Source organism: Lutra lutra, chromosome 11 (assembly GCF_902655055.1).
Source record: "Lutra lutra chromosome 11, mLutLut1.2, whole genome shotgun sequence".
NCBI classification, from domain to species: Eukaryota; Metazoa; Chordata; class Mammalia; order Carnivora; family Mustelidae; genus Lutra; species Lutra lutra.
In genome coordinates, this window is record NC_062288.1 from 64277821 (window position 1) to 64296308 (window position 18488).

Here is an 18488-nt window from a genome sequence, read left to right on the forward strand (position 1 = left end):
TCGGTGCGGGAAAAGTAACTGCTTCTGGAGGACGGAAAGCGCGAGCCCGCGGAGGAGCGCGGCCGCTCCGCCCCTCCTGAGCGAGCCTCGCCCCCGCACGAAGCCCCACCCCGCGCGCTGACACGCGGGACGGGGAAGGCGTGGGGGGGCGTGGTCTGCGTCCACAGCGGAGGCGGGAATCTGGTCCTCCTCGGACCCTATCTCTGAGGAACTGTCCAAGGACGGAAAGGGAATGGTATTAATTATCTCTGTGTTAATGAGGACCAGGGAATGGCTCACTCCAGCCCTCTCCTTTAGAAATCTGATCCCGACCGGACCTAAGCAGGAAAAGTCTTCCGCCTTCCACGCTTCTCAACCGCTCTGGACTACAACCCCCAGAAGGCGTCGGAGCTCGGCTGACTGACTTGCGCAGCGGCGTTCGTTGTAAAGTGCTATGACAACAGGGCAAAGACGGCTTGGAGTTAGGCGGGAGTGGGGAGTTGTCTCTTCCGCCGTTGCTGTCCTCTGTCTGCTACATCCCACTGATTGCCTCCCTCACCATTTCCTCCTCTTTGTGAGAAGCAGGACTTGCCGTTGTTGTGGCCTGCGTGGTCTCTTCCAAGGGATTGATGCCGTTTTACCTGCGTGTCTCCGGGGTTGACACAGAAAGGATGCAGGTTTACTCCTTGTGGGTGTCGCTCCAACTCTGTGGGGTTGGTGGTGCTCCCTGGTGAGGCTCTTTCTCTCCGTCTGGGACGTGGAACAAGTTGGAGCAGGGGAACGACAGGGAGTAGTGAAGCGAGGGGTTGCTTTGCTCTGCACCCTCCATTCTTGCTCTCGTCGTTTCAGCCCTGGGACCCTGGCAGGCGTTCTTCAAGGGAAATCTCCGGAGAGTTCGAGGAAAGGTGGGGCAGGACCTACCTGATTCAGCATCAGGTAAGAGTATGTCCGAAATTAAACACTTTTTTGTATTTTGTTTTGTGGGCAAGATCGATCCGCTGATGCCTTGGAATGGTTTGGGGGGATATTTGGATGTACGTTTCTTAGGAATGATGTCTGCATTAAAAATAAAACGCAACTAGGAGCACAAAGTGTGAAAATATTGTGAACATTTTTGAGAAAGGCTGATAAAATTTTTTCAAGATTCCATTCAGGAATGTCACGTGGTGCACAAGCATCCTCTTCCCATGACACCTCAACAGGTCTTGTGAGCCAATGGTCAAAGCAATTCTCAGCCTGTGACTGCAGTAGGATGCATGCACTAATACCCTCTAATTCTTGTAATAGGATTATTGCTTCTCCTTCTCTCTCTATATTGCAGACCACAGCAGTTTAGATAAACTGAGCTGATTTTTATCAGCATTTCCTTTCCCTAATTAAGTCCTACAATTGACTTCAAATTCCTGGAGAAATTCATAGTTTTTGTTTTGTTTTTGCCACCTCACTTTTACTTTAAACATGAAACCGCATCACACACCTACACAACTTGAAGATGCTAGGAGGAAAACCATGGGTTGTAACTAAGGATGTTAGAAATATGTAAAGAGAATAATTGCAGAGATTTTTGTGTGTGTGTTTGTGTGTGAATAGTCCAAATCCTTATTTAGAAGAATTAAAAAAACTTGCAAATAATTTATAAATTGAGTTTAAGGAATTTTTAGTTTTGTGGAATTGTGTGTAATTGCTCTTAAAGTACAACCACACACTTACATTTATGGTACAAGTTCTTGGTGGAAACATTTATTGAAGGGGAAAAAATCCTATATCATAGTATATAGTAATTGTTAATGTTTTACATGTTTTGATGCATGTAGCAAGTCTCATCCCTCAGAGTAAAGACTTTCAAATATTTCTCAAAAATTATTGAAACAAAAAAATTATTGAAATACATGATGTTATTATAAAACATCCCTGTCAATTAACATTTCAGTGAAAGATTACTGTCATTTTAAAATTTTTAATATTTTTAAAAAGATTTTATTTATTTATTTGACAGATAGAGATCATAAATAGGCAGAGAAGCAGGCGAGAGAGAGAGTGGGGGGATGCAGGCTCCCTGCTGAGCAGAGAGCCCGATGTGGTCCTTGATCCCATGACCCTGAGATCATGACCTGAGCCTAAGGCAGAGGCTTAACCCACTCAGCTACCCAGGTGCCCCTGTCATTTTTTTTTTTAAATGTCCCGTTTAAATATTCAATCCAGAAGTTCAGACTGGCATGGCTCAGAGTACATTCCACCACCACCACTTCTATTACTACTACTAAGTTACTAATGATATTTATTTGACACTTAAATTGAGTACATCCTACGGTTAAGCAGTTACATGTGTTAGGCTATTTATCTTACCACCCCCCAGAACAATTAGGTGATTAGAAGGTGAGGGACTTGTTTAAAGTCACTCTTCTGACGTATGGAATGGAAAAGGGAACCCAGATATGTTTAACTCCCTCTCCTGTGCTCTTTTGTCTTCTGTGTCTTTTATTGAAAATTTTAATACTGACTGTAATATTGTCTTCAAAAGCAGCATTCTTCTAATTCTTTATACACTTGTCATTTTTCTTGCCCCGGATGACCTGATTCCTACTTTCCAAAATTTGAGTAAGCACTGGAATGACCTGGAGAAAGCAAAACTGCAAATATGAACAACAGTGTCAGCAGCTTAGCCTCCTAATTCTAGTATCTGCCTTCTAATCCACATATTCTCTCTCTCTCTCTTTTTTTGAAAGGGAGAGAGAAGGGGAGGGGTGAGGGGATGGGGAGAGAGAGAAAGAGAAAAAGAAATAATTTTAAGCAGTTTCTGCGCCCAGTGTGGAACCAAACTCGAGGCTCAATCTCACAACCCTGAGATCATGACCTGGACTCAAGTCAAGATTGGATGTTTAACAGACTGAGCAACCCAGGTGCCCCCACATTTTCTTTCCATAGGATTCTTGGGGTTATCTTCGTTGCAGCAATTCTTCTAGTCATCCTTCTATGCTGTAGGACTAGGCCAATGGGGTGTTAAAGCATCCATATCTTAAATGAAGACTAAATCTCAGTAAATTTATTTTTAAAGATTTTATTAATGTTTTTGACAGAGAGGGAGATCACAAGTAGGCAGAGAGGCAGGCAGAGAGAGAGAGGGAAGCAGGCTCTCCCCTGAATGGGGAGCCCGATGTGGGGCTCGATCCCAGGACCCTGAGATGATGACCTGAGCTGAAGGCAGAGGCTTAACCCACTGAGCCACCCAGGCACCCCTAAATCTCAGTAAACTTTGCTGTGGAAGAAAATGTATGTAAGTAAGTACTAAAAACAAGGAACTGTTAAGTGTGGAAGAGTATTTCTGGAGTTTAGGGGATAAAGAGATTATCTTCTGTTAATTCTAATGAGACATAAGAAACCAATCACTTGTGGTCATAGGTATGGACCTTTTAAAACCTACAGATTTCTACTCATCCTTTATTTTTATTTTTTTTATTTTTTATTTATTGATTTATTTTTTTAAAGATTTTATTTATTTATTTGACAGATCATAAGCAGGCAGAGAGGCAGGCAGAGAGAGGAGGAAGCAGGCCCCCTGCTGAGCAGAGAGCCTGATGTGGTCTTCGATCCCAGGACCCTGAGACCGTGACCTGAGCTAAAGGCAGAGGCTTAACCCACTGAGCCACCCAGGCACCCCAAATCCTCCAACTTTGTTCTTCTTTTTTAAGATTGTCTTGGCTATTTTGATTGCTGGGAATTCTTTTTTTTTTTTTAAATATTTATTTAATTATTTATTTGGGAGAGAGAGAAAGTGTGTGTGTTGGAGAGGGGGAGAGGGAGAGAGAATCTCTAGCAGACTCTTGGCTGAGTGACAAGCCTCTATACAGGGCTGGATCTCATGACCCTGATATGCCCTCAGCTGAAATCAAGAGTCAAGACGCTTAACTGACTGAGCCACTCAGGCGCCCCACTTTCTGGCAATTCTATATCAACTTCAAAATAAGGTTGTCAATTTGTACGAAGAAGCCATATGGGAATCTGATAAGGATTACACTGAACCTGTAGATCAGTTTGGGAAGTATTGGTTCTTAATAATGTTATAACTTCATGGACATGGGATATTTTCCTTTTTATTTAGATCTTTAATTCTTTCAACTGTGTTTTATAATTTTCATCATATTTGCTTTATGCTTGTTTTGTTAAATTTACTCCTAGGTATTTTATTCTTTCGGATGTTATTGTAAATGCAATTGTTATTTAAGTTTCAATTTTTGGATTGTTCATTGCAAATACATAGAAATGCAGTTGAATTTTATGTATTAATACTTTTGTATCCTTCAATCTTACTTAACTTGTTCATTAACTCTAATAGTTTTTCACCAAATTTTTAGGATTTTCTATACACCAGATCGTGTCATCTGTGAGTAAAGATAGTTACACTTCTTCCTTTCCAGTCTGGGAGACTTCTAGTTCTTTTTCTTACCTAATGGCCTGACTTAAAACCTCCAGTACAATATTGAATAGAAGTCGTGAATATGGACTCCCTACTCTTGGGTCTCATCTTAGCAAAAGAGCATCTAGTCATCCATCATTAAGTATGGTATAAGCCATGGGTTTTGCATAATTGTCCGTTATCAGTTTGAGGAAGTTCTGTTTTATTCTTAGTGTTTTAAGTATTTTTATAATGGAATAGTGTTGGATTTTATTTTGTCAGATGCTTTTCTCAAGTTGAGATGATAAGGTTGTTTTTAATTTTTGTTTTTGTGGGTAGTTTTTATATTGTGGGTAGTTTTTTGATTTAGATTTTCTTTTTCATCTTTAGTCAGCAACAGATAGCTGGAATCAAGGTGAATAATGCTGATGTCCTGCTCTTTGCAGCAAGATAATTCTCTGACTGGGAGTTATGAGGAGAGGGTGCCTCTATTCTTGGCTGTACCAGTCTGGAGTGGAGTTTCTATCTTGTTTTGAGCCTGGAGTGAGGAGATAAGGAGTGAGCATTGTTTTTTTAAAAAATACTACAGACTCTTAATTTTCTTACTGAGTTTTAGTAGATTTTTTGTTTCTTTATTTTCTTTATAGTTTTAGGACAATTTCCAGAGACTTTAAATGATTGTTCTAAAAAATAATTTTCTCCAGTTTTGCTGGGGAGTGGGTCCATGGAGCTTCTCATATGTCATTCTGAAAGTGAAATCCTCTGAAATTTTTAAATTTTAAATTGTATAGCATGATGCTTATGGAAGACATACTTATGTTATCAAAAGATTTGGTGAGGGTTCCAGTAGATAACAAAGTACTCTGTAAGACTATTAAAGAGTAAGTTAAAAAGTTATTATATACAAGCATATTGGGAATACAACTGCTGTGTGCAAAGAGAAAAATTTTTAAAGATTTTATTTATTAATTTGAGACTCACCTGGGGATATTGTTTGAGGTGGGGCTGAGGTTTTGCATCATAAGCTCTTGGGTGATAGTGGTGGTGGTCCATGGACTACACTTCAGGTAGCAAGGAGCTAAACAATGTAGGAAAGGAGGGCTTAAGCAATTAATGAAGTGGATGGTGACTAAGAAGAAACTGATAGAACAGGAGAAAGAGGAAGGAACTAAATGTTGCCTGTGTTATTTTGTCAGCAGGAGTAGATCTTAAATTTTATGATTGCAGTCCTTGAAGAATTAGTGCTTGATGACATTCCCATTTACAGACAATGTTGGAGAGGTAGTTTTTCATATTGGAGGGTTTTTTCATTTTTATTTTAGCAAGCTGAACAAATTTGCTCATTAACAAAGATTTTTGAGTCCACTTTCACGTAATAGCAATTTTCTCCTGATGCAATCATGTGTGTTTATAGTCATTTTGATTTTTTTTAAAAAAAGATTTGTTTATTTATTTGCCAGAGAGAGAGAGAGAGAGAGAGACCGAGCACAAGCAGGGGAAGTGGCAGGCAGGGGGAGAAGTAGGCCCCCTGCTGAGCAGGGAGCTCATGGGGGACTCAATTCCAGGACCCTAGGATTATATCTGAGCCGAAGGCAGCTGCTTAACTGACTGAGCCACCCAGGTGTCCCTCACTTTAATTTTTTATATATTATTTAATAGCATTGATGGAAAAAACTCTTCTCTACGACCATTTTTGGCATTTCCCATGAGGTTTTCTTCTGCTTACATGAGGGGAAAGATACCCCTTTGGATATTGAGATCTTCTCTTCCTATTTTCTCTCCTTGAGATTCCTTTTAAACTGGCTGATGCAGAATTTGTACAAAGGATCTCATACTTGTTAGTCTGTTGTTTCTATTTTTGACTATGTCTCCAAATGGAGTTTTGATCCCTAGCTTTCATTCTTTATGACATATCAGCAACATAGAACTGGCCACTCTCTTTCTAGATACACCTTTTCCCCCATTTCCTTCCAGAAGGCACGCTCCTGGTTTTCCTTTGGTATCATTGGATGCCCCTCTTCAGTTTTCTTTTCTTTTTTTACCCTGGCCTCTGACCACAGAGCCCAGTTTTTCTACCTTGGAAGTTTGTGTCTGATTTCCTCCAGGACTCCACCCCTCCGCCCCCACAGCCCAGCCTCATGTACCTTTTCTCTTTTTTCATTATATTTTTTATTCTTTCACTGTAATAAATCATAGCCATGATGATAACTCTATGGTGAGTGCTGTGAGTCCTCCAAGTGAGTCTTTGAGTGTTATTGAATTTGGGTGATATTCTGCTCTGGGCTGCAGGAGAATTATGTATCTTTATACTGATACTCTAATAGTGTATAACAACTTTCCATATGTATCTGGAGTATATAATGAAAATATATGGCACTTATGAAGTACTGTTACTTTCCTCTTAAATAAAAAAAAGTTTAGTAAAAGTGTAATAAAGTGTTTGTTACATATTTTGTATACTTGCTGCCAGGTTTGAAGTTTAGTCATCTGGCAATCTGTATGGTTATATAATGCCATTAGTAATAACGAGTGATACAGATGTTTTTCAAAAACTCTCCCACATGTGTTAAAACTCATTATAGGCTTATTTACCTGCTGTGTTTTTTCCCCTTCACTTCCATCAACACTTTGCCGTTATCTGACTAATTATTTTTTTAGTGGAAAGAGAGGCCTTGGATGGAGTTGGTTTTTTTTTTTTTTTTTTTTTCCTGTTTATTTCTTTAAACTTGGCATCTGGAAAAATATTATACTCACATAGAAATTATAAAAGTAATGATTTCCCGGCAATCAGAGCTTCCAGAAGTGCCTCTCTCCCGGTTTCCTGGAGTTTCCTTGCAGCATGGCCCCCAAACGCCAGTCTTCGCTCCCGCCTCAAACGAAGAAACCGAGACTGCCTCCTGCCCCCAAGCCAGGGCAGACGTAAACATCTCAGCACTTGCATAAGGGAGAAAAAGAACAGCAAGAAGCAATTGAACATATTGATGAAGTACAAAATGAAATAGACAGACTTAATGAACAAGCCAGTGAGGAGATTTTGAAAGTAGAACAGAAATATAACAAACTCCGCCAACCATTTTTTCAGGGAATTGATCGCCAAAATCCCCAATTTTTGGGTAACAACATTTGTCAACCATCCACAAGTGTCTGCACTGCTTGGGGAGGAGGATGAAGAGGCGCTGCATTATTTGACAAGAGTTGAAGTGACAGAATTTGAAGATATTAAATCAGGTTACAGAATAGATTTTTATTTTGATGAAAACCCTTACTTCGAAAATAAGGTTCTCTCCAAAGAATTTCATCTGAATGGGAGTGGTGATCCATCTTCAAAGTCCACTGAAATCAAATGGAAATCTGGAAAGGATTTGATGAAACGTTCAAGTCAAACACAGAATAAAGCCAGCAGGAAGAGACAGCATGAGGAACCAGAGAGCTTCTTCACCTGGTTTACTGACCATTCTGATGCAGGTGCAGATGAGTTAGGAGAGGTCATCAAAGATGATATTTGGCCAAATCCATTACAGTACTACTTGGTTCCCGATATGGATGATGAAGAAGGGGAAGGAGAAGAGGATGATGATGATGATGAAGAAGAAGAAGGATTGGAAGATATTGATGAAGAAGGAGATGAGGATGAAGGTGAAGAAGATGAAGATGATGATGAGGGGGAGGAAGGAGAGGAGGATGAAGGAGAAGATGACTAATGGAACACTGATGGATTCCAACCTTCCTTTTTTAATTTTCTTCAGTCCCTGGGAGCAAGTTGCCGTCTTTTTTCTTTTTTTTCCTTTTTCTTTTTCTTTTCTCCTCTCGTGCTCATTCGCCCTGTTTTTTGAAGTCTCCTTTTTCTCTCCCTTTATACCATGGTTCTCAGCTTATTTTGGGGGGAAATACCTTGAGCAGAATACAGTGGGAAAAGAATCTCTACCCCTTTTTGTTCCAAATTCATTTTTGTCCCTTCCTGTCTCAACAAAAACAAAAACTTTATGGAATCAACACCACCGTGCTCTGTGGGAAAAAAGAAAAACCTTCTGCTCCCTTAGCTCTGCTGGAAGCTGGAGGGTGCTAGGCCCCTGTGTAGTAGTGCATAGAATTCTAGCTTTTTTCCTCCTTTCTCTGTATATTGGGCTCAGAGATTACACTGTGTCTCTATGTGAATATGGACAGTTAGCATTTACCAACATGTACCTGTCTACTTTCTCTTGTTTAAAAAAAAGAAAAAAAAACTTAAAAAAATGGGGTTATAGAAGGTCAGCAAAGGGTGGGTTTGAGATGTTTGGGTGGGTTAAGTGGGCATTTTGACAACATGGCTTCTCCTTTGGCATGTTTAATTGTGATGTTTAACGGACATCCTTGCAGTTTAAGATGACACTTTTAAAATAAAACTCTCTCCTAATGATGACTTGAGCCCTGCCACTCGATGGGAGAATCAGCAGAACTTGTAGGATCTTATTTGGAATTGACATTCTCTATTGTAATTTTGTTCCTGTTTATTTTTAAATTTTCTTTTTGTTTCACTGGAAAGGAAAGATGATGCTCAGTTTTAAACGTTAAAAGTGTACAAGTTGCTTTGTTACAATAAAACTAAATGTGTACACACACACACACACACACACACACACACACACACAAAGTAATGATTTCCCAGTGGCAGCAGAACAATTATCAAACTACTAAATTGATGTTAGTATAATACTATAACTAAACTATAAATCTTATTTTAAAAATATCTTATTTAGATTTCACTAGGTTTTACATTACATACACTTTTCTTCTTGGAATATAGCTCAAAGAAATTTATCCCATGAAACCATCACCAAAATCAGGGTTCAGAACTTTTCTATTATCCCAAAGAAATTCCCTTCTACTAGCCCATTAAAGTCATCCCTCCCCTTAACCCTGGCAATCACTGATCTGTTTTCCATCCATTTTATTTTTTCATTTTGAAAATGTTATAGAAATGGGATTACTTAATATGTGATCTTTTGGGATTAGGCTTTTTTTTTTTTAAATTTTTTTCCACTCAGCATAATGCCCTTGAGATCCATCCAAGTTGTTATTTCATTTAAAAAAATTGCCAAGGGGTGCCTGGGTGGCTCAGTGGGTTAAGTCTCTGCCTTCGGCTTTGGTCATGATCTCAGGGTCCTGGGATCAAGCCCCGCATCGGGCTCTCTGCTCAGTGGGGAGCCTGCTTCCCCCTCTCTCTCTGCCTGCCTATCTGTGCCTACTTGTGATCTCTCTCTCTGTCAAATAAATAAATAAAATCTTAAAAAAAAAATGCCAAGTTTTATCTGTGGTAAGGATTTACCATAGTTTATTTATTCACGCATTGAAGTACATTTGTTTCTTTTCTTCAATGTAGGTTATAAAAAATATATCATAAAAAGGGTAAAAACTGTGGCAATGGCTAATGTTTATTGAGTGCTGATATGTGGCAAGTATTGTGCTAATAATACTGTGTTCCTTTTTTCCCAAACTAAAAGTTTTTATTTTTGATTTTCAATTGTGATAAAATATACATAACATAAAATTGCCATCTTAACCATTTTTAAGTGTACAGTTCAGTACTGTTAAGTACATTCACATTTTTGTGCAACCAGTCTCCAGAACTCTTCACCTTACAAAACTGAATCTCTATACCCAATAAATAAAAGCTCTCCACTTCTTTCTCACCCCAAACGTGGCAAACACCATAGAGTAGAATCTCTATGAATTTGGTTACTCTAGATACTTCATATAAGTGGAATCGTGCCATATTTGTTTTTGTGACTGGTGTATTTCACTTAACATAATGTTCTCAAGGTTTATCCATGTTGTTGCATAGGTCAGAGTTTACTCCCTTTTTAAGATATTCCATTGTATATCACATTTTGTTTATTCAGTCATTCATTGATGGACACTTGGGTTGCCTCTACCTTTCAGATATTATGAATAATGCTGCTATGAACATGGGAGTACAAATATCTCTTTGAATTCTTATTTTCATTTCTGTTGAATAGATACTCAGAAGTGGAATGGGTGGATCATATGGTAACTTATATTTTTATTTATTTATTTGTTTGTTTGTTATTTTATTTTATTTTAGAGGGAGAGAGAGCAGGGGAGAGGGGCAGAGGAGAGGGAGAGAGAGAATCTTAAGCAGGTCCCATGCCCAGCACGGAGTACAGCAAAGGACTTGATCTCACATCCCTGAGATCATGACCTGAGCTGGAATCAACAGTCGGATGTTTAACTGACTGAGCCACCCCGTAGTCCTGGTAATTTATATATTTAATTTTTTGAGGAACCACCATAGAGTTTCCATAGTGGTTACAGTCTTTTAGATTTTCACTAACAGTGCACTAGGGTTCCAATTACATTCCATCCTTGCCAACACTTGTTTTTTTTCTAGGGTTTTTTGTTTTTTTTTTTTTTTGGGGTTGTTGTTGTTGTAGCTGTCCTAGTGGTTGTGAGGTGGTATTTCATTGTGTTTGTGATTTGCGTTTCCCTAATAATTAGTGATGTTGAACATTGTTTCACATGCTTTATGGCCATTTGTATATCTTCTTTGGTGAAATATCCTTTGCCCATTAAAAAAATTTTTTTTGTTGTTGATGTATATGGTATGGGTTCTTTATGTATTGTGTATGTTAACCCTTTATGATATGTAATTTGCAGATATTTTCTTCCATTCCATAGATATTTCTACTGTGTTCTTATTCCTTACAACATCATTCTTTATTTTATAGATGAGGAAGCTGAAGTATAGAGAGGTTTGGTAACTTTTAGTAACCCTCCACTGATTTAATGATTTGTATGGAACTCGGATTCAGATTTGCACTAGTCCTTCTCCAGAGTCTTCACTTTTCACTACCACATGATTCTCAGCTAGTTCCTTGGCAAACTTAATGAAAGCAAGTGGTCTTGCTTTCTGTGATTAGCCTATGTGGAAGGCCTGCTTTAAGAAGCAGACTGATTTAGATTTTTTTAAATGTATAGTTGATCCTCATTGTTTGCATATTACCTATTTGTGAGTTTACCTATTTGCTAAAATTTATTTGTAATACCAAAATCAATACTCATGGTGCTTTTGGGTGATTTGTGGTCATGCATAGAGTGGCAAAAAATTTGAATCACTTATTCCCAACAGATACCAACCACAGGAACTGCCTACTTGTTTCAGCTCTTACACTATAAACAAGTATCCTTTTCAGGGTCTGCTTAGTGTCATGTTTTCCACATCTCTGTGGTTTGGGTTTATTTATTTGTTTGTTTTAATTTTTGTTGCTTAAAAAGGTCCCCAAATATAATAGTGAAAGGTTTTAATGTTCGTAAGTGTGAGAAGGTTGCCATGTACCTTATAGAGAAAATGTATGTATCAGATAAGCTTCCTTCAGGTATGAGTTATAGTGTTGTTGACTGTTGAATGTTCATGAATTAATAGTATATTAAATAAAGTATCTTTGAACAGTGACTCAAAAAACAAAGTTATGTATTGAATGGTTCATGAAAGTATTGTGACTGGAGGTTCCAAGAGCCCAACTTTCTATTTCCCCTAGGAACAGTAGTACAGTATTTGCTAATTCAGTGTTTGCCTCAACCTTATAGAATGGGATGTCTTTGAATAAGGAATATTGACTGCATTTCCTAACATTTATTTAAATCAGTGTAGCAGGAAGGAAAGGCTCATTTATGTTGAATAAATGAACTCTCATAGAATCCCAGGGTGTGTGATGTTTGTTTTGTAAATCAAGAAGAGGCTCAGTGGGCTTTCACATTTACTATATTAGTAATTCAATAGTAGATGTTGCTGGTATATCCTCATTCTAGATGAAGAATCAAAGCAGAGGGGCGCCTGGGTGGCTCAGTGGGTTGGGCCGCTGCCTTCGGCTCAGGTCATGATCCCAGGTCCTGGGTTCAAGCCCCACATCGGGCTTTCTGCTCAGCAGGGAGCCTGCTTCCTCCTCTCTCTCTGCTTGCCTCTCTGCTTGCTTGTGATTTCTCTCTGTCAAATAAATAAATAAAATCTTAAAAAAAAAAAAGAATCAAAGCAGAGAGAGGTTTTGTGGGTGCTTAGTGATATAGTGGTATAAATAGATCCACACTCAGTTTTCCTTGTTCTTTTTTAGGGTGAATTTCCCTCTTCTGCTTTGCCTTTCTACAAATAGAATGGGGAAAGCGTGCAAATGCTTTTTGAGTACCTATAATGTACCAGTTCAGTGTTAGTCATGTGATTTCATTTGTTCTTCTCAGCAGTTCATTGTGACAAGAGATGCTATGGTTTTTCCTATGACCAAAATGAAGGAAAATTAGGTATTTTGCTAAGGAATTATGTACTAACTAGTGCTGTTAGAATTTGAAGCTTGCCTCCAAATAAGTTTTTTGATACTTTGTGTCATTCTCTACCAAATGTTCCAGAAAAGAGAACTGACCCAACATTTATGTATAACATTTTTCAGACTGACTCTCTAATGGTGTTGCAAAACATCTGATTATGTTTTCAGCTGTTTGGATTTGTGGTTTCACATATTTTTGCAAAATATAAAAAAATTAAATTCATAAATGTTTTTCTTAACATTGTCCACATTTAATTTGCTATGCTTTAAGAGATAATTAATTTATAATTCTTGGTGTGAGGTAGATTTTTACTATAAATAAATGTTTTCTTTTTCTAGTGAACAAAAATGTCTTTATTTAAAGCCCGTAATTGGTGGTCTACTGTTCTGGGAGAAAAAGAAGAATTTGATCAAGGCTGTTTGTGTTTGGGTGATGTTGACAATACTGGAAATGGACAAGGTAAGCAACTTATGACTATGCATCTTGGAGCAAAGCTTTACTGAGAAAAATAAAAATGACTTCATTTTTAAAAGTATACTTATACACTTTAAAGTATACTTACACAACTTAAATGAACTGTCATAATTATGCCCTAATTTTGAAGGTAGTTTTCCTTATAATATTTAGGAGGTAGCAGGCTGATAAATACAGTTCTTCTGTTTTGCTCTTTGTGTTTTTCTGGTTTGTGTTGATTCTGTCATGTGATTTGGAACTGAAAAAATATTACAAGGCAATATTTAATTTGTTTTCATTTGTTATAAAACTTTTCATTTTTTTGCAAAATTAAGTAGACTACTAAAATATTTTTAATTTTGAAGTTTTTTAAGAAATTATTTTCAAGGAAAATTATACATTTGAAAAAATTTGAATTTGAAAGCGATTCATATCAGAATGGAAAAATTATTCTAGCTCTATTTGTTCATAGAAAACAATTATTAAATCATTGCTTTCATTTTCATTTTCATATTATGATTTTGGCAACAACATTCTGTTTTATTTTTATATTATTTGCTTCTGTTTGCATCTTCATTTTTTTTTTTTAAGATTTTATTTGTTTATTTGACAGGTGGAAATCACAAGTAGAGAGGCAGGCAGGGAGAGAGAGGGGGAAGCAGGCTCCCCACTCAGCAGAAAGCCTGATGTGGGGCTCTATCCCAGGACCCTGGGATCATGACCTGAGCTGAAGGCAGAGACTTTAACCCACTGAGCCACCCAGGCGCCCCTGCATCTTCATATTTTTTGAAGTGGTTTCTAAAACATTGTACTTCTGTATCATTGCTATTTGAAACTTGTATTTGGTTTTAATGTTATATAGTCATGAGCTTTTCCTTTTCTTTTTTGTAATCTGGATAGTTGTTGGCCTCTTAAAAAGAAAACTGATAATCAGTCTTTAACTCAATATGTATAAATATTGTCTCTGTACATTTTCTTCATTCTATTTCTCTTGCATATAATAAAAACAGTAGAATTTTGGGGACAAGGTAAAAGGAGAAAATTATATTGGCAAAGAAGAGTGGGAGGTACTAAGCAGTACTGAGCACCTGAATTATTTCTAAGGAAAATCTGGGCTCTGTCCTTCCACTAATAGGGGATGGTAAGGTCTTATACTCAGAGGGTGTCCTGAGAGGTTCCTCAAAGATGATCAATCTTGTCTCTTGCCTGTTTGTTGACACTAAAATAAAATAAAATAAAATAAATAAAATTCCTTTATTATTTGGCACTACAGAATACTCAGGCTACAAAAATATATGCCAAAGAGAACAATTTCAAACCCATGTCCAAACTAACAAAAGATCAAGTTTGTTGGAAACTATCCTGATTGATTGTCTGAATAGCTTACTGTTCACTCATCATTTCTATTAGAGCTCTTCACTGGAGTGCCAGAAGTGGGTTACCAGTTACCAGTGTGTTTCCTCTCAATTTGTGGCCAGCTGTGAGAAGTTTTCTCTATTTTCCCAAGGATACTATACAAAAATCATTTCATGTGTGTGTCCCACATAGAAAAAAAAATTGCCTATCATTTCTCAAAGCTTGGACTACCAGTATCATCATGTTCTGGGATGATTGTTATATATGAAGTTTTTCTGTCTTAGATATATAGCTCCTATAAGGTCATATTTCCTGGAAGTAGGTGGATTGGAAGGCTGGGCTTTTGTGTCTGCAATTTTTGATAAGCTCCAAAGTTGAGTGGTGACACAGTACAGTTTAAGGATAATTCTCATTGATCTTATAGGACGGGAGATAAATGAGAGTAGTTTGGGACATGGTCTATTTGAGAAAGGACTAGTAGGCAGAATAGAGGTAGTGATTTTTTTTTTTTTTTTTTTTTAAATATAAGGGCAATCCATATACTTCCACAATTTTGCCTGTTCCCTTTCACTGGACTAGAGCATTTTAGAATGCTTTCCCAGGATTTTTTTTTTTTTTTTAAGATTTTATTTATTCATTTGACAGACAGAGATCACAAGTAGGCAGAGAGGCAGGCAGAGAGAGAAGGGGGAAGCAGGCTCCCCGTGGAGCAGAGAGCCCGATGCGGGGCTCGATCCCAGGACTCTGGGATCATGACCCGAGCCGAAGGCAGAGGCTTTAACCCACTGAGCCACCCAGGTGCCCTGAGGTAGTGATTTTTTAAAAAAATTTTTTATTGAAAAAAAATTTTTTTTTTAGAAAGAGAGTATGCATGTAGTGCAGGTTGGGGATAGGGGGAGAGGGAGAGAGAGAGAATCTTAAGCAGGCTCCAGGCCTAACACAGAGCCCAATGCAGGGCTCTATCTCATGACTGAGATCTTGAACTGAGTCAAAATCAAAAGTCAGATGCTTAACTGAGTGAGCCACCCAGATGCCCCAGTGGTAGTGATTTTGAAGTGAGCCATATACTGGTTGTATTTGAAGCCCTGAGAATGTGTGAAAATGCACAGGGAAAGAAGGTGGAATAGATGGAAAGAATCTTAGGACCATAACCTAAAGAATACAAGCATTGAATGGGGAGGTTTGAGAAGGGTAGTTGGTAATAGATTCTGAGAAGGGCAGGCAGAGAGGCAGGAGAACTAGTTGGGCTAATACCTGGCAGGCAAGGTTTAGTGACATGATGACTGAAGTTTCCATTTAGCAGCAAGTAGCCACTAGTGTTCTAATGCTCATTAGTGTTCAAGTGGCCATTTAACAAGTGGCTCATTTGTGTTCTCCATGAGGGTGGATGAGTGGGCACAATGGTAACAAAATCTAGATTTGCAGTGAGTGGGGAAGACTGAGTGTTTATGGCCCTCTAAAGAAACTTAGCTATGAAGGGAAGAAGAGAGGATTAAGACTGGGGGCGATGTAGGGTAAAGAGAAGTGGGAAAAATTCAATATATAGCAGGGAGGATGTATTAAAGCAGGGATGGGGCATTTGATTGACTTGGCTGGTGGTGTATGTGACTCTGAATCCCAAGATTGTAGTTTGACAATCTACAATGTTGGGTGTAGGGATTATTTAAAGATGGAATCTTAAAAAAAAAAAAAAAAAAAGAGCAGGGATCCAGAGTGACAGTAAGAGATGGGATCAGTTGTGCCTATGGAAGGTGTGAGAACTTTTCTTTCACTGTGACAGAAGGCAAGAGGGTAAGAATGAGTACAGAAGAAGAGAAGTTTGCAGGTCATTTGGAGTGATCAGAATGAAAAGATGGTATTAAGCATCTTGAAATTGTTTTAGGCAAAGCCAACTTGATATGTAGAAGGATTCCTTGCTAATCTTGAGATCCCAGTTGAAATTAGACACCATGCATTTAAAGCTGTACTTACTTTCTCGTTCTCAAGATTCAGATTCATGGGAGAAATAGTAGGAAGTGGGGGTGAGTGGGAGAGTCTGAGTGGTCCAGTTTAGATTCCATGCCAGCTTATAGCCTGAGGAGAATTTGCTAGAAGAATCCTAAGTGGAAAACACATAAAGCTGACTGAAAAATAGCTAATAAGTTTATCTTTTAATAAGTTTATGCCTCATGTGGGGTAGCTGTCCCTTGTACAGCTGCACAAGCATGTGCTCTTACCCCCCTGCAGTAGTAAAGAACAATGTGCACCTACTGCTTCAGAGGCACTTTCAGGAAGGCCCGGCTCTGCAAGTCCAGGGTCTTTGGGTGATATCCCTTTTCCTTGTAATTTAGTCATGATCACGTTCCAATATTCTGTTGCCACTAGACTAAGTTGTATGTACAATCTGTGTTCACACTCATTTGTAATAGTTGAGGAAGAGAAAGAAAAATTTTAAGATTAAGATTATTGAATGGAAAAAATTGTATGGTAACTTAAAGAAATCATATTGGGGGGATACCTTCTGTTTTGTATCTGGTTATTGGGCTGTATACTATGCTACTTTCTTTCTTTTTTTTACTTCGACTACCTTCCATCTGGTTAGGGCTCTTGGTCTTGAGTAGAGATGGAAGGATCAGAGAATCGGTCTAGGTGAGTATTCCTGAGGGATCTAGAACATTAATGCTTGCCTAAAGAGGAATATAGTAGTTTCTTTTACTACTGATCCAGACAGTATGGGGAAGGGTCCTTGGAGATCCCTGGGTTTCACGCATATTTCTTTCAGCCTCCTTTGGCTCTTATGAGACGATGTTGAGGTAGTCCTGGTTCCTGCAGTTTAGATTGTGGTAGTACATATAAAGATATATGCCTATTCCTGTCCAGTAAAAGCAAACTGTTTCCCGTTGGTATTAGAAAGGAGAAAATGCATTATTAAGATCTAGAACTGTATTTGAGCAGATGGGTTTTATTAGTTGGCTTCAAGAAAGACAAGATGTGAAATAATAGAAGAATTTGGGGTTATTCTTTAAGTTATACTGATCAACCCTAACTTCTCTATATTGACAGTTTTGGTTATTAAGCAGGTATGTGGTAAGAATGACCACATATCCATATTGAAGCTTTTTGGCATTGAATTTTGAGAACTACCCCAAATCAGGCCTAGCAGTGGTATGTATGTATGTATGTAGGCTCCCTGCCCAGTGTGGAGCCCAACATGGGGCTTAAACTCACAACCAGGAGATCAAGACCTGAGCTACAACCAAGAGTTGGATGCTTAACCAACTGAACCACCCAGGGACCCTACCTGTGGTATTTATTTTGATTTTCTTCTTGATGGGGAGATAGAGTCCCATTGGCTTCCATATATCTCTCCCCATATAATATCCTTCATGTCCATTTTAGGGAACCAAAAGGATGTTCTACTATTTTCTGTGAAAATACATTTCCTTTAAACTCTCAGAAACTAGGTGAGAAATCATAGGCTAGTTTTGCTCTCCACTGGATAAACTAAGTAAAAAAATTCATTTGTCACTGAGTCTCCATAATGATCAACAACAATCTATTTGTAGGGTTCCAGAATTAGTCGTAACTCAGAGCCAATATTCAGTATTCTCACAAAGTTTGGTTATTTCCCTTTCCTCAGTGTACCTGGGTAAATGACTACTTGTCCTGTAGGGAAAGATCTGAGGAAAATTTATAGTAGGCATGTGTGGTGTTATAGCATCTATATTGTGTTGTCTTTATTCAAGGGACTCTGAGTCTGTAAATTGACTTCAGTGTGGAAATGGGTGAGATACTGTAACTGTCTATACAGTTGGCTTGAGTTAGTCTTTTTCAGAGACCCATATATTTTTGATTATAGGTTTCACAAAAGGCTTCAGTTTGATAAACATAGGACCTTCTTACAATTGAATACTACTCTAACAAAATAAATAAATAAAAAAAATAAATAAACCATTGGGGAAAAAAAGGGTCTCAATGAATTGCCTGTTCATTTCGTTCCTGGGGATCCCATTAA

At 38.2% G+C, this 18488-nt stretch overlaps 1 protein-coding gene and 1 pseudogene across 2 annotated transcripts in view; both read left to right on the forward strand.

Annotated features, from left to right (window-relative positions):
* The first annotated feature begins 137 nt into the window (after window positions 1–137).
* BBS9 (Bardet-Biedl syndrome 9) overlaps window positions 138–18488 on the forward strand; it is a 458887-nt gene continuing 440536 nt past the window's right edge. The window contains exons 1-2 of one of the 2 annotated variants that reach the window (XM_047694606.1): window positions 138–915; window positions 13024–13144. In XM_047694606.1, coding sequence (XP_047550562.1) covers window positions 13033–13144 — 112 coding nt within the window. In that variant the 5' untranslated portion in view covers window positions 138–915; window positions 13024–13032. The remainder of the gene's footprint in view (window positions 916–13023; window positions 13145–18488) is intronic. The other variant, XM_047694605.1, reaches the window with a different exon arrangement.
* On the forward strand, window positions 7187–8968 carry LOC125080654 (protein SET-like; annotated as a pseudogene).